Consider the following 21,147-nt stretch of genomic DNA (forward strand, 5'->3'; position numbering starts at 1 on the left):
GATTAGGAATTAATATCCAGAAAATATAAAAATGTGTACAAGAAGAAAAAAGAAAAATGGACAAAGGTTATGAATAGACATTTTACATAAGAGAAAAAGTACGAGTAGCCAGTGAAGATCTCACTCGTGATCTGGGAAATGTGAGTTAAAATAGTGAAATACCATGCTTTGCTCATTAAATTGGCAGATATTTAAAGGATTGATAATATATGGTGTTGGGAAATGGATGGTGGTGGTAGTATATAAACTGGAATAGCCTTTTTAAGGGACCCTTTGACAGCTTCTTGTCAAATTGAAAAGTAATACTCCAGCAATTCTGTTTCTAAGTATCCTAAAGAAATATTAACCATGCATTAGAGAGCTGCGTAAGGATATTTAGTGCAGCATTTTCCCCCCTTTGGTGAGATTGGTACCTCCATGCCCTGGATCCAACCCATGAACTCCAGGCCACTGAAGTGGAGCATCTGAACCCAACCACTATGCCACTGGGCTGCCCCCCCCCCCTTTTTTTTTTGGTGAGGAAGATTGGCCCTGAGCTAATATCTGTGCCAGTCTTCCTCTATGTTGTATGTAGGATGCCACCACAGCATGGCTTGATGAGCAGTATGTACCTCCATGCCCAGGATCCAAGCCTGCAAACCCCAGGCCGCTGAAGTCGAGTGTGTGAACTTAACCACTACACCACTGGGCCAGCCCTGCAAAATTTTTGGTTATAACTAAAAATTATAAAAAACCGAAGTGTCCATCAACAGGTAAATGGTTAAATGAATTCATAGTACATCCATATAGTTAAATGGAATGAAACAATCCATATGTACAGATAGAGATTTTGGCATAATTCATTAATTATGAAAAATTCTAGAACATTACATACAGTATGACACCATTTATGGTTAAATAAATAAATAAATAAATAAAGGGCCAGCCCTGGTGGCCTAGTGGTTAAGTTCGGCGCCCTCTGCTTCAGTGGCCTGGGTTTTTGGTTCCTGGGTGCAAACCTACAGCACTTGTCTTTCAGTGGCCATGCTGTGGGCAGCAGCTCACATACAAAAAGAGGAAGATTGGCAGCAGATGTTAGCTCAGGGTGAATCTTCCTCAGCAAAAAAAAAGAACTAAATAAAAAACAAGCTAAATAGTTAAAAAATTTAAATGAAAACATACTCATTATAGTTTCTTTTAATTTTGGCTGACGTTACCACAAATGCCTTCCTTATAAGATAGCTGAAGAATTTTCCTTTCAAAACAAATGGGAAAAAAAATTGGTCTGTGGGAAGATTTAAGATTTCAGAGATTGCTGGATTTTTGTGTTTTTGTCATTAAAGACATTTAGGGTTTATAAAAGTAATTTTATAATTTTCAATGTGGATATCACATATTTTAAATTCCAAATAATTTTGAAGCCGTTAATAAGATCCGTCTAATGGTAGTAATGTCGCAGTGCAGTCTCCAGTGGAAAGAAACTTGGCCTTTTCTCTGGGCTCGCCTGCTTGCCGTCCTGTCAGCAGAATCACGCACACCAGTATCTGACCTCAGACTTCCGAAACCTGAGCAAGCCTGATTTCAGCCTACCCCTGATCACCTCTGCTAACGGAGGCCACATGAGGTAGAGAGAGGATACAAAATGAGAGGTAATCACTAAATCATTTACATTGAGTTTTGAAATACCTTATAAAAATTGCTTTGCAGGGGCCAGCCCTGTGGCCGACTGGTTAAGTTTGTGCACTCTGCTTCACGGCCCAGGGTTTCACCGGTTTGGATCCTGGGTGCAGACCTAGCACTGCTCACCAGGCCATGCTCAGGCGGCGTCCCACATAGCAGAACCAGAAGGACTTACAGCTAGAATATACAACTGTGTACTGGGGAGCTCTGGGGAGGAGAAGACGACGACAGGGGAAAAAAAAAAAAGATTGGCAGCAGATGTTAGCTCAGGTGCCAATCTTTAAAAAAAAAAAAAGTACAAACAAAAAATTGCTTTGCAGCAAATTTTCTTCCCTAATAGTAAAATGAATGTGCATTCATTAGCAGTCCAACTGCATGGCATCATGGTGTCGATGGGAATGAGAGAGGGAATTCACTGCATGTGTTCCAAATAGAGAATATGCTTGCGATGATTATAAATTGATTGTGGTGTCAATCATAATGTGTTAGTGGTATATTCTGAGTGACTTCAGTGAACAGACTGAGAAAAAGCGTCTGAATTGCAGAGTCTATAGGAGAATATCCCATTTTAAGGGCTAGCATAGATCTAACCTATGCCCTTGCTACAGTAATCACGTGGAGGTTGTAGGGAGAAGTGAACAAGAGACCTGCCAGTAAGGACATGTTTAGTATTTTATCTTTTGCAGAATTCATATTGTTGGCATTTTACCCCCTATTTTTCTAAAGCACCCTGTAAGACTGGAGGGAAGTAAGAGGAACCAAAGGTTAGGCATCAGAGTTGGGTTGAGGAGAGAATATACAGTGTATTGAGCTAGAAATAGTGGATCATGCATGTTTGGAGCTTTACTCTGAGGTCTGAGCAGGAGGGTTTAAAAATAAATGAAAAAGCCCTTTTTCCTCTGATTGTAAAAGTAGTGTATGTTCATCCCTTTATTCAGCAGATTATGTAGAACCTCTGTGTGCCAGAATCTGTTCTAGGTTGGGGGGATACTGTGCTGAATAAAACAAAGTCCCTGCTGTCATGCCGTGTGCGCGTGTGTGTGTGCGTGCATGCGCAAGTGTTGAGGCGTGTTTTAGATAGAGAAGAAAATAGCATTTGTAATTTTACCACTGTTAGCATCTTAGAAAGTCTTCCTTTTTTTTAATGTGCAAAAATATTGGTCTATGTACGTAAACACAGAGGACTGTGTGTATATTATTGTCTTAACCGCGTATGTATGGTTGAGACTACATATTATATACAATTCAATATCTTACTTTTCTGTTAACAGTACTATGAGTATTTTTTCATGCAGTCTAATCCATTATAGATAATAATTTACTCATTCTCCAGTTGATAGACATTTAGGACATTTATCTTGCTATTATAACGAATGCTGCAATGGATATCTTTGCACCTCATTTAAATCCTTTTCTAGATTTATTTTTAAAACAAGATTGAATAAAGCCTGGCAAGTTTAATTCCCGATCCAGACTGTCACCTGTGCCGTTTTACCCGTTGAAAGAGAGCGTAACATTTCTATTCTTACCTTTGTAGGAGGCAAACAAGATAGAGAGAGCTTCTCCTTCACATGATCTTTTTTATAGCTTTTCTTGTGCCTGCTGAGCAGTCTGTTTTAACTGTAGCCCATCACTCTTCTTGTGGCCACATTACAAGGTCTTCCTAAGACTGAGTTTCTGATCAAGTGATTGCAGCGTATCAGGAGGTCAGTGTTGAAATATTTTTTTTTTCTGACATTAACGTTCAATTCTAACCAGGCTGGTCCCAACCTGTGCACATTAAGCATGTCTCTACCTTGGAAATACCTCTTCTGGGAGAAAATTGGATGGTGACAGCATTAGAATCACAGACAGAATTATCTGGCCTGTTGTAATTTGTAATTTAAGGAGTTGGTGTGTCAGTGCTAATAGTTCAGTTAAAATAGCAGGGACTCTGTCTGAACTGCAGGTGAGCGTGGGCTTGTCTTTGCTCTTGGGAGTATCATCGGCTGGCGCGTTGAGGTCAGCTTGATTAAAAGGCTGGCCAGATCGCTGTAGCTCAGGGTGTTCCTAGACTGTGGAACAGTTACATAGATTAAGGAAAGAGAGTTGTAAAAGCTGGTCGCTGCATATCACCCTGAGAGTTGGGCAGTAATTAACTTTATTTTTAATACAAGAAAGTTATTTCATTTGAGAACTGGAAAATGCTAAGGATGTAGGTAGAGAGCAGTAATTATTTTACTGTCTCAAGATAATAGCTACAGGGTATCGGAAAGAACTAAATTAGCAGTCTGGAGTGTAGCCTACAAAGTAATCATGTTAGAGAGGTACAGAAATGTAGACACTTGGCTCTGGTCCTGTCTGGGAGTCTTGCCTTAATTCGTCCAGAAAGGATGAATGCATCAGCTTTTCTGGATTGCTGACGCGTTGAGATCTACATCAGCATATAATATTTCAGAGATTTTCAACAACAGTAAGAACTGTAGGACTTGGTAACACTACTGCTTACATCTTGTATACTTTGTTCAAGTACATTAATCTGTGACTTTCCTAAAATCCTGCAGAAGAGAGGAAATGGACTCTTCGAGAGGTTGTTTGATCTACCTAGAGTCATAGAATAGATCAGCTCTCCTGATTCTTAATCCAGTGAGTCATTTCTACTTCACCTTGCTGCCTCTGGTTATAATGTGGGTATCTGTCTCTACATCAATAACCCATTCCTGAAAATCAGATATTCTACGTAGGAATACAAGCCAGGAAACTCTTTCCTATAATTTTAAATGGTAAGAGTTAAAATGTATTACATGACAATCTACAACTCCATACCAATTTCCTAAACATTAATAGAACACAGCAAAATACTCCTATATAAGTAAGAAGTCTCACATTAGGATGTTAGATGCTAAAAGCAACACTTCTTGCTCTCCAAATAGTTAATACAGTTGGAAAGAAACTGTGGCTTTGTATGCAGTAGTACATGGCACATCCCCTTGGACACTGCATACTCTTCAAAATGTCCATATAGAATTCTGATCTTCTGTTGAGAACGTAACTTTTCCCTTTCCTGTACATCATTTTGTTTAAATTGTCGTATTGAGTTTGGGGTACGTATGTAGTAGCATTACCTATGCAAGCAACCAATGGAAAACATTGTATGTTGAGATGTTAAAAACCAAACGTCTTCTGGGGCTGGCCCCGTGGCCGAGTGGTTAAGTTTGCGCAGCGCGGTGGCCCAGGGTTTCGCTGGTTCAGATCCTGGGCGCGGACATGGCACCACTCGTCAGGCCACGTTGAGGTGGCGTCCCACATGCCACAACTGGAAGGACCTGCAACTAAGATATACAACTGTGTACTGGGGGATTTGGGGAGATAAAGCATAAAAAAATAAATTAAAAAAAAAAGGGGGGCATGGGGCCCAGCCCAGTGGCACAGCGGTTAAGTGCACACGTTCAGCTTCAGCGGCCCGGGGCTCGCTGGTTCGGATCCTAGGTTCGGACATGGCACCACTTGGCAAGCCATGCTGTGGCAGGTGTCCCACATATAAAGCAGAGGAAGATGGGCAGGGATGTTAGCTCAGGGTCAGTCTTCCTCAGCAAAAAGAGGAGGATTGGCAGCAGATGTTAGCTCAGGGTTTATCTTCCTCAAAAAAAATAAATAAAAAGGGTGTATGTTGGTTCTGGGATTTGATTTTACCCCACTTAAAGCTAATAAGTTAGCCTGCTAACTGTTTCATGGATGTTGGTAGAAGACTCAGTATCTTTGGGACAGAGACCAAGCCCCTACTGTGCTAAATGCTCCAAAAATGTTTATTTTCTTACAAAAATCTATGTGAGATAGATTTTTTAAAATTTCAATTAATACCTATTTTATAGAGTCAAAAACAGACCTAAGCAATTAAGTAACTTGCACAAGGTTTGCCCAGCTGGTAAGTGGCAGAATCCGGATTGAAACCCGTTTCTCTGAGCCCATTCTCATATATATAGTTCTCTTAGAACCTGTTCATTGGGCGGAGAGACCTGTGTATATACCTTTAGATCAAGATTTTAAATTTTGTGTTCTTTGTCCTGTATTCTTACTAGTTTGTTTGATATATCAATTTCTGATGGAAGTGTTAAAATCTACTATGATTGTGGATTTTGTCCACAATCTATCTGACTTTTATTTATGTATTTCCAAGCTATATTTGGAACTTAATATATAGCTTTATATAATTATAAATTTATATAGTTATAAAAATAAAAATTGTGTAATTATAAAGATATAATTTAAGTATATATACAAAGCTGTATATCATTTGCATATTTCAAAGATATACAGGTGGATCTATATTCAAGTGAATCTGTTGGGTGAGTTGTTTTCCTTCCTTATCACTCTGTTTACTTCTTGTGCCCTAAGTAACATTTATGTCCTATTAATATTAGTATGTAAACTATTTTGGGAGTTGGTATTTGTCTGATACAAATGGTGGGACGAAAATCTCTGTAAGTGTCCCTAATTGGTTTTGTCTTAGGTGTGTTTCCTGTAGGAAGCATGTAGCCCGTTTTGGTTAATCCAGTCTGATAACCTCTGTCTTTTGAAAGCTTGCTCCTCTGCTCTTGTGAGTCGGTACAAATTCTGATTCGTGAGTGTTGCTTTCCCAGAGTTCTGTAGTTCAGATAATTGACAGAAAGTAATCTGTTGAGAATATGTGTTTTATTTTTTATTTTGAGCGTAATAGAAGTTCAAAATGTAACACGAATTTCTGGGAGCCAATTTGGTACTGATGGAGTGAACTTTGGGGCACAGATATATGCATTGGAAGCCCAAAAGACTCTCTCAGGAAAGCAGTGTAGCGTCTTGATTATTTGAACATGTTTTTTGGTTTCGAATAACAAGGACTAAGGCTGTAGAGTTAAATTTGTGGCATAAGAAGTTGAGAGATTTTTACTTTAAGGAGAAGTTGTAAAAAATACAGATTTGGAATCTTAAGAAACGATTTGTTTTTAATAGAGTCTCCTAGGCTGTGTGGAATACAGCACAGTTAGAATCTTTAAAAGAACCCAGTATGTTGTTCGTTAAACTTTCTAGGGAAATGAGCACATATCACTCTGAATATCCCCTTTTTTGCTCTTTATCCAGTAAAATGCTTGGATGACTTGAAGTGTTGGGTTGTTATTTATCATCTGAATAAACAGTACAAGTGTTTGGGATGTAAATATAGTGTGACAGTTCTTGTTTTCTAAGTTCTTATGGCAGAATTCTTGTTCATTTTTTATCTCAATGGCAAAACAGAGCCATAAGGAAAGAGTTAGGAATAATACCTACATTCAGGGTAAAAGAGGAAGGACAGCTGCCTGTGAAGACTCCTTGAAGGCCGAGATCTACCCAAGACTGAGACTCCACTGAGGAAAGAATTCGGGAAGGGCCGGGGTGTTTTTTCTGTAACAGGATGAATAAATGTGACAAACTTACCAGGGTTAGCTTACTAAGAGAAAGCCGGAGAGATGCGCGGCTTCTCTAGGGGCTTTACATGCGCAGGTAAGTACTATGTTTTTTTAAGTTGATTTTTAAGAGTTAGAATTAATGAAAGCCTCTTGTAGCTAGAAACTAGTAAGCGGTCCAAGTTAGGAAGGAAGTCAAGCTGCTGGACTTGGTGTGTTTTACCTTTCCTTTTCAGTCTCATCTTTTCTTTACCAGCTTTTTCCTTATTTGTTACATTTTTTCTGTCTGAGAAAAGTGCACCTATAGCCTGCAGAAAACACAGGAAATACTGTTGGAGAAAATAGCAGAGGCAGTGCCACCCCCAGCGTAGTGGTGGGCAGTGTGTGTTGTGCGGGTGCCCACCGCCCTCCTGTGACCGCGCCGCTCTCGTTCTGTGCAGTGTGGCTTCCTGTTGTGGTGCATGGCCGCCAGCCCTTCCAACGGGGCAGACCTGATCTACAGGCGCGTCATCCGCCCTTTCTTCCTGAAGCACGAGTCCCAGGTGGACACTGTGGTGAATGACTTGAAGGACAAAGCCAAAGAGACTGCAGATGCCATCACTAAAGAAGGTACGACTTGGGGACAGCTTAGGTCAGCATGTGAGAGGAAATGGGGGACACTGGGCCCAAAAGAACAAGCTTCCTCGCCTTCTTGTTCCATCACCTTTCCTCAGCCAGATGCTGAGGCTGCTCTGGGACTTCTTTACCAAGACTTGGCCTGTTGCCCTTTACTTTTCCCGGGATTCTTCTAGCGTGCTGCATTTAACCCACCATTCAGTCAGCACGTTAGGAAAATGACTTTCCTGTGCTGGGCAGAGATTTTAGAGGATCATCTGTATTTACATACAAGTACACTCTTTAATTCAGTGCAGGTTGAACTGCTTAATATGCTGTTAGAATTTCTTTTGTTACAAGTCCAAGAGAATGCCCTCTCTCTCAGCTCTCCTGGTTTTCATTCATTCAACAGATTTTTATTTAGCGAGGTGCTGAATATGTGCCGAGCATGTTCACAGTGCTGGGGATGAACCAGTGGGCCACACAGACCATAATACTTGAACTCACAAAGCATACAATCTTGTTGAGAGAGAGAGATGGTAGAATTCAGAAGTAAGTTATATATACTTAGCAGATTAGATATAGATAAAATAAAGCAAATAGAAAGAGAGTGCTAGGGGCTCTAAATCACTTAGAATGATTTCAGAAATCCCCACCAAGAAGGTTATACTGAATCAGACTTGAAAGTGGTAAAGGGAGGAACCATGGGGAAGAATGCTCCAGATAGAAGGAACAGAATGTGCAAAAGCCTAGAGGTAGGAGCACTGCGATTGGAAAGGAGTGATCTCGAGGAGTCGAAGGAGACGAGGTCAGAGAGGTTGGGGAGTGATGCCATATAGGCTGATATAAAGGCTTTGGCTTTTCTGTGAGATGGGTGCTATTGGAAGATTTTGAGCAGAGGAGCAACATGCTCCATCCCGTGTTTTAACAGGATTACTTTGGCCAGTGTACAAAGAATAGTCTGAAAGGGGACAGGGAAGAAATCGGGAGACCAGTTAAAAGGTTATTGCAGGGGCCGGCCTCATGGCCCAGTGGTTGGGTTTGCATGTTCCGCTTTGGTGGCCCAGGGTTTCACCGGTTCGGATCCTGGGCACAGACATGGCACTGCTTGTCAGGCCATGGTGAGGCGGCGTCCCACATAGCACAGCTGGAAGGACCTACAGCTAGAATATACAACTATGTACTGGGGGGCTTTGGGGAGAAGAAGAAGGAGAAAAAAAAGTTGACAACAGATGTTAGCTCAGGTGCTAATCTTAAAAAAGAAAAAAGTTTAAAAAAAAGGTTATTGCTGTGATCTGGCTGGAGAAGATGATGATGGCTTGGTTCACAGTGGTGGCAGTAAGCGGTAAGAAGTCATTGGATTCTTGGTATATTTTGAAGGTAGAAGCAATAGGATTTGCTTATGGGTCAGGCATGAAGTATGAGAGAGGAGTCAAGGTCGAGGCCAAACTTTTTAGCCTGAACGGATAGAAGGGTAGAATTGCCATTGAGCTGGGGAAGACTGGGTGTAACAGGTTGAGAGGGGAAAATAAAGAATTCAGTTCTGGACATAACTTTGAGGTGATCTGTTAGGTACATACATGGAGTAGTCAGCCAGCCAGCTGGATATAGATGTCAGGAGTTCAGCAGACAGGTGTGGTCTGGTGATATAAATTTGGGGGTCACCAGCATATAGACAGTGTAGTGAGCATGAGACTGGATGAGGTCGCTAAGGGATTGAATGTAGTTGGAAAGAGGAGGTCTGAGGACTCAGCCCTGGGGCCCCCACTGTTTAGAGACTGGGAAGATGACAAACAACTAGCAAAGCAGACTGATAAGGAGTGGCCAGCTGAGGTAGCAGGAAAACCCCGAGACTGAGGTATCCTTGGGGCCGAGTGAGGAAGGTGTTTCAAAGAGGAGGGAGTGATCCATTGTGTCACGTGCTGCAGACAGGTCAAGTGAGATAAGGACTGACACTGACCATTGGATTCAGCAATGAGGAAGGCCCTTGACAAAACGGATTTTGTGGAGAGCAAAATTGAAATGGATTTGAGAGATGGGAGGAAAGGCATGAAAGAACATAGATAAGTCTTTTGAGAAATTTCCTGCAGAGGAGCAGAATGGGGCTGAGCCTAGAAGAAGGAACTGGGGTCCTGAGGATTTTTATTTTCTTTTTTTTAAAGTAGAAGAAGCAAAATATGTTTGAAAATTAATCCTCTCCAGTAGAGAGCAAAAAAATGGTGTGCGTGAGAGGGTGAATTGCTGGGGTTCTGCCCTTGATTAGATCAGAGGAGATGGGACCTAGTGTACACATAGAGGAGTTGGTCACAGGAGCAGGAACAGTTTAGAACAACAGGAGGGACATCAGTTTATGGGTGGAGATGCTGGTAGGTGAGTGTATGTGATGGTGGGTGCTTCCAGAAGTGATTTTCTGATGCTTCAAACTTCTCAGTAAAGTGGTTAGAAAGATCAAGTGAGAGGGGACGAGGAAGGAGGTGATAGAGGAGAAGCTGTGAGTGAAATCCTTATCTGGACCAGGGTCAGCAGACCTTTTCTGTGAAGGGTCAGATAATAAATACTTTAGTTTTTGCAGGCCATCAGGTCTCTCTAGCAACTATTCTCCCCTGTCACTGTAGTGTGAAAGCAGCCATCAATAATACATAAACCAGTGAGTGTGGCTGTAATTTGCTGGCCTAAGACAGTGTCAGGTGATTGCGAGGGAGTATTAAGGCTCACATGAGATTAGTGTTCATTAATTTCAAGTGAGACCAGTTTGTCTGTTTTTCCCCAGACACATTCAGCTACATGGGTGGAGCCGCAGAATAGGTGGAGAGTTGTGTCAAAGCTGATTTTCCTAAGTATGAACCGTGAAGTGAGAGTGGGACTGAGGAGTGGTTAATGTTTGACGATGGAATTTAAGCTGAGTGATAAGGGAAGCGAGGACATCAAGGGAAGTGAGGAGCAGCGGAGAAGGTGATAGGATCGTTGGATTATAAAACCGGGTGGTGGAGGAAGAACTCTGCCTCCGCATCCTGGAGGGAGCGAGCTGCAAAGATGGGAGGTCATGGTGGAGTGTGGGAACCTTGACGCCGAGAGTATAGAGGGACTGCAGTTACTGGCAGAGACAAGGATCATGGGAGTGAGTCCTGAGGTTGGCAGGAGTAGCTAGGATCCAACACAAAGTTGCTTGGAGGGGAGAAACTAAGAGGCCAGGATACTGGAAGAATACTGAAATCACCAGTAATTAAAATAAGAGCAGTGTTGGAGAGTGATGTTAAGTTTGGAGCTAATCTTAGAGAAACCAGGCAGCATGGCAGCATAGCCCATGGGTCAGAGATGACTGGAAAAGAAAGGCTAGTGGGAGATAGAATCTGATGGCGTGAGATTCTGAATGTGGCAGCGAAGAGCAAGGACAGCGCTCGCCAGACCTCCAGCCCAAGTAGTGCTGGGGTCATGGAGGGAAAAAACAGCCACCACTTGAGCAAAGTGTCCTCAGGGGACAGCCAGATTTCTGTAAAAGCAAGAAAGTAAAGGGAAACATTTGGCGAAATGGATGAGGATAGAGGAGATTTTGCTAATGATGAGTCTTAAGTTCCAGAGCACAGTAAGGGTTTTAGAACTTGGAGAAAAGTGGGCAGTGGACATAGAATTAGAGATTGTTTTTATAGAGCCCTATGGTAGTTAGGAAGTGGGAGCTGGGAGGTGACCTGATCACTGGGAAGTACGGTCCCCACCAAGACAGGTCTGCAGCAGCACGGGCGTCCCTGCCGTGTTCTCCCCACTTCTCCCTCACAGACCCCTCTCTCCTCTGGACTCCTATTTCTGGGCATACAGCTCTAGGTTTCTTCAATACGTTTGTCGACAATTTTAAGGGTTTTCTAACTTGTAGCCTTCACATCTTCCCACTTTGGGATCACCAGTTTCTTTTTAGGAGATTTCTTTTCTGTTCCTCTCTGCCCTTAGCCTAACCAGCAACCTCTGGCGATGTCATTTCCATCTAGTTCACCCACATTTCATAGCCTCTTGGTTCTCTTACATATCAATACTGTAAAACTCAATTTTACTTTGATATGATGCATTCCTACACAGGAAGTATAAAAATGAAAATAAGTTTGGAGGAACTTACATGCTGCCGTATTAGACTTTTCTCAAAGCTTCTAGATTCTGCAGGAAGTAAATTTTTACAAAGGGCTAGTTGAGAGAGAGGCTTCAGTGTCTTCTTCAACTTTGTTCAGCAATGTTAATTGAGTGAGGGGAGAGCAGCTGTCAGGCAGCTGGTGAATGAGACACTTCACTTGACTCTGGGCTCCATCAAAAACAGCTGCGGTTTGTGGAATCTCACAGGAGGCCCTGGAAACTGCCAGGAAACTACCCCCCACCCCCACCCCGCCCCTCTTTCTCACACACCATACTAGTTCTTACAGCACATTCCAAGCCACTTGGTAATTAGGAAGGGGAAGGCTTAGTCTCCCAGAGGTGTAAGAATATTTTCTTGACGAACGTAGTATCTTGCCACCAACTCCAAGACTTACAGGAAACTCTTCCCCTCATAGGAGGAAATGGGGGCACAGTGAGAGAATGCAAATGTGTGTATAAATATACCATCATTTCTGGGTTCTGGGAATGAGGACTTTCTCTGATTTTTGTCACTGTGGGATAGATAGATGACCTAGTTGTCGTCAGATTGAGACACAGTGAAGTCATACATGTGAGCACCCAGACACAAGAATTTCTTGGTTGTACAGAGGAACACTATATGCTCAAGGAATCTCTGCTGCTTGTGATGCTTAAAGGAGGACGGAGGGCAGACGGCTTAAGTGACACTGTCACTACAAGAGGGCTAGGCTAGGTGACCTTAAAGACCTTTGCTCAAGTACTCAGGATTTGTGCTCTGAAGAGGTCCCTTGTCGGTTTCCTGGAAACTCTAGCCCTGACCACAAACCTCCCCATGTGTTCTCTGCACATGAGTCATCCAGGCTCTTATCTAGTAGCTACATTAGGCACAGAGCCTGTATTGCAAATAGCTCTGATAGAATTTTCTTTCCTCCTAACAGCCAAGAAAGCTGCCGTGAATTTACTGGGCGATGAAAAGAAGAGCACCTAAACCCCTGCCTGGATGGAACCTTTCTGCGCTCTCTGTACCTTCCCCTTGAAGCCTGATGTTATACTAGGGACTATGGCTTAATCATTTTAATAATATTGCCTTGGAAACATTTTTGATATATTAAAAAAAGGAATGTGTTATAAAATTTTGCTTACTTTTACTGTCTATATACATAGGGAGCATTTTAATTTAAATTTAATGCGATGGACAGTGTCCAAATCTTTGGAAAATATGTTTTGCCTCTGGGTAGGAAAAGATGTATGTTACTGTCCTGCAGGAACTATAAACTTAAAATTATATATCCCACAGGCTTTGTACTTCACTGGGCTCTCTCTGCATGCATTTTCTCTGTGCTTAGATTTTAGGATACTCTTTAAGGTTCTACTTGATGTAATGTACAATTTTGTATTACATGTTTTTAATGTATGTGTGCATACATATATGTAGGGAAATGTTACTGTCTGACTATAACATGCATAATGCTCATGGGGAGCACCTGCCAAAAGCTGAAGGTTCCATTGTGCTGGTGTGGCCTGCTAAATAATTCTTCAGAAAGTTAATACAAATGAGTAATATTTCAAATGAATAGTTAAGTGATAAATGAGGTTGAATGGAGATTGGCCTGGTTGTTTTCCTGACATTGTAGCAGCTGAATATCAGAGCAGCTTTGTGAAACAGTTCCTTTAGTAATAAATGTGGCAGTGTCACACACATCAGTCATCTACAGCTCCCAATGCCCTGTAGAACAGTAATACTGTCTTGTGGCCTTTTAAAAATCTGCTTATAAGCTTTAGATTTGTCTGTTTTTAAGATGCAAGGATGGGAAGTGTCCCTGGTTTCACCTTCAGAGCTGAGTAACATGTTGGTTTAGTCTTGTTTCTTTCCCAGTCTAAGGAACCTCCCGAGACTTGCCCGCCTCTGATTACGTGTATGTTCTTGTTTATATCACGGTACATGCTAACCAGACTCTAAGCGATTCTGGGAGAATGAAAGGAAGTATGATATAACCTATAATCTAGTTGGCAGTGGTTAAGTCAAACTGCCTACATGTTCTTTCCCTGGTCTTTAAGGTCAAACACATGAGGCTTCTCTAGTTTGCAAGTAAGAATCATTTGTAATCCATTTAAATGCCTCTATCTTTATGCTTTGTTTTGATAAATTGCATATAACTACATAGTTTAAGTACAGAACAAAAAAGTTAGAATTATTCTCAACAGCTTGATCAGGCAGATAGTTTAGAGAGGCCTTGACAACTTGTTTGGACTAGAAAAACTGAGCTTTATACCAACCATACTACTAGGATCCTTCTGAATTAGACTAAACTGACTAAAACAAGGGTATAACAACTCACAAGATTAATACCTAGCCTGTAAAATATTTTTTAAGGCAAATAAAGATAACAGGTAAGATCATATTGATGTCTCATGATGTAAAAAATATTGACAATATCAAAAGTAAAGGACAGTATCACCCAAATATTATAATATGGATCAGGGCATTTATATATTTTTTCTGGGAAAAATATAATAGTGATTCATAAGGCATCTTATGTTAACATCACCTTGGAAAAAAAACTTTTAGAAGGCAAACAGTTTTATTGGGAGAAAATCAAGCCTTAGATTAAAAAAAAAAAAAAAGGTATCTCTAGGAGTACTTAAATCCCTTTCCCCATAAATAAGGTACACTTTTTTGGTGGCAGAAGAATGAAAATTTGCAACTTTCAGCATACAGAATATATAATCAGATTGTTAGTATCCAGAATATGTAACTTTTAGTATACAGAATATCAGGCGAGATGGAGAGGCATAAAAGTTACTTTTGCTCATAATTACTTACAGGTTCCCATCAGTTTACAAACTACTACAGTAAGAATATATGTTCTGAATGCAATTTTTTTGTCCCTGTAGCTTTCTCCTACAGTGCATTCTGCAAGAAATTTAACTTAGTGTTTTTGGCAGTCGAAGCATACATATTGATGACAGAAGTTATGAGTTGAACAATTCATCAGTCTAGATTTTCCAAATATATTGCCATGACTAGAGTAATTGAAGACAAGCGTTTATTTGTAGATGAATTGTATTTTGGGGGTAGGTAAAGTTACAGAATCCTTACAGCAATTCTTCCCCTCCTTGAAAGCTTTCAGATCAAGAGTTACCCAGGGGAGGCTCCTACCCACAGCCTGAAGAAAATGAGCATAGCCTTTAAGGTACCACCGATCCTGAAGGTGTGATGTATTAAATGGAAATGGATGTAAATAAAACTCTGTTATCTCATTTGTTATATTTCATTTCATTTTGTGGGGCCTTTTTTTTCTTTTAATTTAGAATCATTTAAGCAAAATCTTAATATAAAAAATGAAATATTGCTGTTTATTAACCCTATTCCTCACCTGGCCTGTAATTTTCCCCTGGTGGTTACTGTTTGTTAGATGAAAGACTTTCCCTGAAGAAAACATACCAGCCAAAAAAGTTTCTACCAATAATTAGCACTAGATTTAAAGCCAATCTAAACCACTGCTTTCTACCCACATACTGCATCACACACGTCTCATATGACATAAGATAGTGTATCGCGTATATTTTGATGTAGTAAACACTAATCTGTGCCTCCAAATCATTCTGTACTTTGTCTTAAGAGACCAAGAAAAGAAGAACTTGAGAATTTTATTAAAAATACCTACTTCTAGAGTGTGCGCTCTGGTCAGCTCCATCTATCTGCCTTTACATGTCTTATGTCTAGAATCATGGTGTTTAGAATAACAGATACAATTCAGATCCTTAACTATCAAATATTACAATTCTATATAGTACAGCAGGAAAGTAAATTTATTTGAAAATGTTCTTAAAAGTTTTTCTGACTCCTTACTATTGACATAAAATCTCTTTACAACGCGCACCTCAGAGAATTAAGAGCAATAAGGACATTCTTTGGTTACAGCAGTGGGTCTCAAACTTTAGTTTGCATCAGAATTTCTGTGTCGGGGGAGAGGGGGGTTGTAAACACAGATTGCTGGCCCCCTCCCCAGTTTCTGATTCACTAGTTCCGGGGTAGAGCTGAAAAGTTTGCAGTTCCAACAAGTTCCCAGGTGATGCTAATGGTCCACTAACCAGGCTTTGAGATGAAATCACTGGGCTAGGTAAATGCTGTCTTTACACTTGAGTATACAGAGGTTTTCAGACCCGGCTGCACGTTACAATCACCTGAGGAGCTTTCCAAAACTGCTATCTGCCTCCAGTACCAGAAATTCTGACATTAGTCTGCTGTGGTACCCAGGTCCCAGTATGCTGTAGAAACTACTGCATAGCCAGGGTTGAGAACCACTAGTAGAGACGACTAAGAGGCCAAGAATCCCAAGATCAGAGAGTTTGTTTTAGCTAGTTAGTTTCCCTGGTGTATTAGTTTCTATTGCTGCTGTAATAAATTACCTCAAATTTAGTGGCTTAAAACAACAAAGTTATCTTACCATTCTGGAGGTGGGGCATCCAAAATGGGCTGACAGGGCTGCGTTCCTTCTAGAGGCTCTAGGGGAGAATCCGTTTCCTGGCCTTTTTCAGCTTTTAGACACCACCTGCACTCCTTGGCTTGTGGCCCCCTATTATTCTGAGCTGCTTCCCTTTTATAAGGACGTGAGTAGATTGGGCCCACCTGGATAATCCAGGCTAATCGCCCCAGCTCAAGATCCTTAATCACATCCGCAAAGCCCCTTTTGCCATGTAAAGTAACACATTCACAGGTTTTAGGGGGAGGGAGGGCATTATTCTGCCTACTATACCTAGTCTCTCGTTGGGTTAAGAAGTTTCATTATAAAGTCACCCCCAATATCAAAATAACTGCAAAGAACAACAAATGTGGGAGTGAAGGGAAATAAGGAGGGTCGGTGAAAAATGATCCTATCCCCATCCAAGTAAAAGACTGGAGGTTTATCGTCTGGTGATAGTAAGAGGATCTTTGGGGTCGGGGATATAGGCGGAAGTGATGAAGGGAAACTGCATTAAAAACAGGTTTGAGTGACTAAACGCTGAAACCTATTAGCCCCAGCCCACCTCCTCACTATGCTCCCCAGAACTGTATCCTCCTGAGCGAAGCTTGTTAGACTCCTCTCTAGGGAAGCAGATCAGCGGGAGGAAAAAACACCTCTTATCTTGGAAATTTCCCCAAAAATGTTCCAGCCAGGTATCCCTTTAGTGAAACTCGCAGTCTGCAAGCCCTTCTTAGGCTCAGAACTTCCAGTCAGCTGTTTGTTCTTTCACTCAAAAAACTGTCAATCCAAGGGAAGCCGCTTAACATGACAGGGATCAAAATAAAAACAGAAGAAAAGGAACTTGGAAACTAAAGAATAGAAATCATACCCTCTGAGAAAGAAGAAATTACTTCCATGAAATAAGAGTAGAATGCTAGAAAAAGCAATTAGGTGACACGGGAGCTCAGAGTAATTGAAAATACAAGAAAAATTAAAACTTCAATAGAAGGGTGGAGAGAGAAAGTGTGGCGATTCTAGGAAATAGAACATAAAGGCAAAGAAATGGAAATAGGAGGGAAAAAAGATACGAACATTTGAAGACTAGTCCAGCAAGCCCAATCTTCAAATAAAAAGTTCCAGAGATCAGAAAGGGGAGAAAAATGGTCAGTGAAGTTTTCCAGAACATTTCCCAGAACTGAAGAACACAAGCTTCTCGATGGAAGAGGCCATTAGGTACCCCATACAAGGGACACAAGAAGACCCAACGAAGCAGGCTATTGCGAGATTTTGGAATACTGAGATGTTGTTTCAGCAAGAAAAATGTGGGTCACAAAGGATGTTGAACTAGAATGGGTGGGGCTTCCCTTCAGCTATAACAGAAAACCATGAAGCAATGTCCTTGAACTTTTGAAAGAAAGTGATTTCCAATTCTCATTTTTTTTTAAGATTGGCCCTGAGCTAACAACATCTGTTGCCCTTTTTTTTTTTCTTCTTCTTCTTCTTCTTCTCTCCAAAGCCCCCCAGTACATAATTGTATATTCTGGTTGTAGGTCCCCCTAGTTCTGCCATGTGGGACACTACCTCAGCATGGTTTGATGAGTGGTGCTAGGTCCATGCCCAGGATCTGAAACGGCGAAACTCTGGGTCGCCGAACCAGAGTGCACAAACGTAATCACTCGCCCACAGGGCCGGCCCCTCCAATTCTAATTGTGTCCAGCCAAACACTGAGGGTAAGAATGATGACACTTTCAGACATGCAAGGTCTAAGCACGTTTACCTCCCTTGCATTTTTGGCAGGAAGATCCTGAAGATGGGCTACACAAAACAAAGAAGTAGCCCAAAAAGAGGCTACATAGGCTATAGTAACACAGGATTCCAGAACAGCCAAGCTGTGAAGTGAGTCACACTCCGGAGGATGGTGAAGAGAGAAACCTAGAGTGAAGCTGTGCATCTGGCCTAAAAGGTAACCAGTAGAGATCAGAGAGCCAGGTAAAAGGCTCCAGAACAGACTTCTTTAAAAAGATGAAATTAATAAACTACTTAATGTGAACAAACCTTTTTTTTTTGAGGAAGATTAGCCCTGAGCTAACATCTGTGCCCATCTTCCTCCACTTTGTACGTGGGATGCCTACCACAGCATGGCTTGCCAAGTGGTGCCATGTTCACACCCAGGATTCAGCCTGGCGAACTCTGGACAGCCGAAGCGGAACGTGCGCACTTAACCACTGTACCACCGGCCCGGCCCAGAACAAACTTTTTGAAAGGATGTTTTGACAACTGATAATTTGTAGTTGACACTACCTCAGCATGTAGTTAGCGATACTCAGAAAACTAAGCAAATGAAAGAATAAAATAATTAGGTCCAAGGAAAACATTAAGTCCAGAAAACAAAAATAACCATGGCACACTTCAGTGTTTCTCAAACCTTAATGTGCTTAAGAATCGCCTGTGGATCTTGTTAAATGCATTCAAATTCTGAGCTGGTACCAGAGCTTCGGCATTTATCACAGGCTCCCAGGAGAGGCCAGTGCTGCTGGATACATGGCTCAGCTACGAATGGAACGTATAGTAGTAATGTAAACTGAGTAGAGATTAAAATTATGAAATACATTGGTAGGAGGGAAGATGGGAAGCATGCATGTGTGTATTGGGAGTAAAGGAAGAAAAACTAGGGGCCGGCCCTGTGGCCGAGTGGTTAGGTTCGTGCTCCGCTTCCACGGCCCAGGGTTTTGCCAGTTCGGATCCTGGGTGCGGACATGGCACCACTCATCAGGCCATGCTGAGGCGGCATCCCACATGCCACAACCAGAAGGACCTACAACTAGAATAGACAACTATGTACTGGGGGGCTTTAGGGAGAAGAAGGGAAAAAGAAAAGAAGATTGGCAACAGATGTTAGCTCAGGTGCCAATCTTAAAAAAAAAAAAGGTACAGAAAACTAAATCATCCCCTTCTACAGACGGAAGTTAATGCCTAAAACAAACTATTAAAACTAGCTGGCTCTTTAAATTATGTACAATATTAATAACAATAAAGTCCTTAAAAAGTGGGCAATGGATGTCAATATAATTCACTGAAATAAACACAAATGGCATTTCAACATATGAATAAATGCTCAATCTTGCTCATTAGAAAAGATGCCAGGGGCCGGCCCCGCGACCGAGTGGTCAAGTTCGCGCTCTGCTTTGGTGGCCCAGGGTTTCGCTGGTTTGGATCCTGGGCGTGGACATGGCACTGCTCATCTGGCCATGCTGGGGCAGCATCCCACAGGCCACAACTGGAGAGACCCACAACTAAAAATACACAGCTGTGTACTGGGGGGCTTTGAGGAGAAAAAGGAAAAATTAAAAATCTTAAAAAAAAAAAAAGCTTCCATTTTTCACTTGATTGACAAAGTGCAATTATGCACTAATTGCAACAATGTGAAGTAACAGCAATACGATGTTACAATAGTTTCAAAACCTTTTTAAACAATCCTTATTGCCCCATAACTAAAACAATTTTGCACTCCAGTCATCTTTCTATGACAAATCTTTTAAGTTGGCTACCCCAATATCCATTTTCAACTACTTTCTTCTTGGCTGCCTCTACTATCAGGACTGAAAAAGCTACATATTCACTTTCCCAGCCCACCTTGCAGCTGAAGATTGACATGTGCCACGGTTCTCTACACTGAGACACATTAGTGAAAGTTGGCTGGGATGGATTTTGAGAAATTCTTGGCTTTCCTTTTAAGAGGGGATAGAAGTGGCTGGCACAGCTGTCATTTCTTTCTGCCTTGAACCCTGATGTGATGTCTGGCATTGTATCAGCCCTTTTACAAGCTTGAGACAACAATTAGGAGGATGTTAGAAATATGCCCTGGACAGTGGAATGGAAAGAAGTAAGAGGCATCACTGAGCAGCTTAAATGACACCTATAATAACCTTAGGATTTCATGTTATTCGAAAAAAATTAACTCCGGCTTATGTCCCTTGTTGTTTTGTTACACAGCCAAACACATTCCTAAGGGATACACTTTCCCAGAGGGCTGCCCTGAATCATGTTGTGCACACACTGCCCCAATATTTATTTGTAAGTTAAATATATAAACTGTTATACTATTATATTCACTATAAAACAAATTAACAGAAATTGTTAGAGAAAAAAGTAAGTAGAAATTCTTAATACTTTTTCCTGCATGTTAATGGATCATCTTCATACAGTCTGGGTATGTAATGCTATTTAAAGCTCTCAACGCTGGGTTCATGTATTGTGTAATCAAACAGAAGTGTTTGATCTCAAGCAATAAAAACAAAGAAAATGGGATTTACTGGAAGGATATGAGGTAGCTCATAGAATTCACATTAGAGCTAAGCCAGGTCTCGAGGAGTAAGAATCAGGATAGCTTAATTTATAGACCATTAGATATCTTTGCTCCCATCACTCCAGATTTAAATTCCTGAGAAACAATCCACTGGCCCGGCTTGGGTCACATCCTGCGGTCAGGATGCGGTCTTCTAATTAACAGCCCTTTCAGAAGCATATGGAGTTAGAGAAGGCAGTTCCTCAAGCAGACAAAATATATGGCTGAATGGAGATTATCTTAAATTTTATATAAAATTACCACTTTCAGAAATAGTGCTTTGGAATAAAGTCAGAATCACCAACCCAATTTATTTTCTTGAAAAAAAGTGCATCTCAAGGTGCTAAAGCATAGGTAATTTAAGAACTCCAATTAAAACAGTGTTCTTAAGCCTAGAAAGCAAATCTAAAGCTTAAACTCCAGGACATTCCAGTCAAAAAACTAGTATTTGAACAGTTACAATAAGCGATTAAAAGAATATGATATGGCTGTTCATAGACCTCAGAGGACTGAATCACTTTCTTCTGGTTCCAGGCTCACACTAAGCTTCCAGTACCCATCTTATTCTAATTATCTACTCTACCAGCATAAACAAAAGCTACAAAAG

The 21,147-nt window shown here is 41.2% G+C and overlaps 1 protein-coding gene across 1 annotated transcript in view; it reads left to right on the top strand.

Moving 5' to 3' along the window:
* The window catches only part of REEP5 (receptor accessory protein 5), a 36,802-nt gene extending 21,794 nt beyond the window's left edge, over nucleotides 1-15,008 (top strand). The window contains exons 4-5 of the mRNA XM_023617861.2: nucleotides 7,499-7,667; nucleotides 12,686-15,008. Coding sequence (XP_023473629.1) covers nucleotides 7,499-7,667; nucleotides 12,686-12,735 — 219 coding nt within the window. The 3' untranslated portion in view covers nucleotides 12,736-15,008. The remainder of the gene's footprint in view (nucleotides 1-7,498; nucleotides 7,668-12,685) is intronic.
* Nucleotides 15,009-21,147: the final 6,139 nt, after the last annotated feature.

Source organism: Equus caballus, chromosome 14, assembly GCF_041296265.1.
Source record: "Equus caballus isolate H_3958 breed thoroughbred chromosome 14, TB-T2T, whole genome shotgun sequence".
NCBI lineage: Eukaryota > Metazoa > Chordata > Mammalia > Perissodactyla > Equidae > Equus > Equus caballus.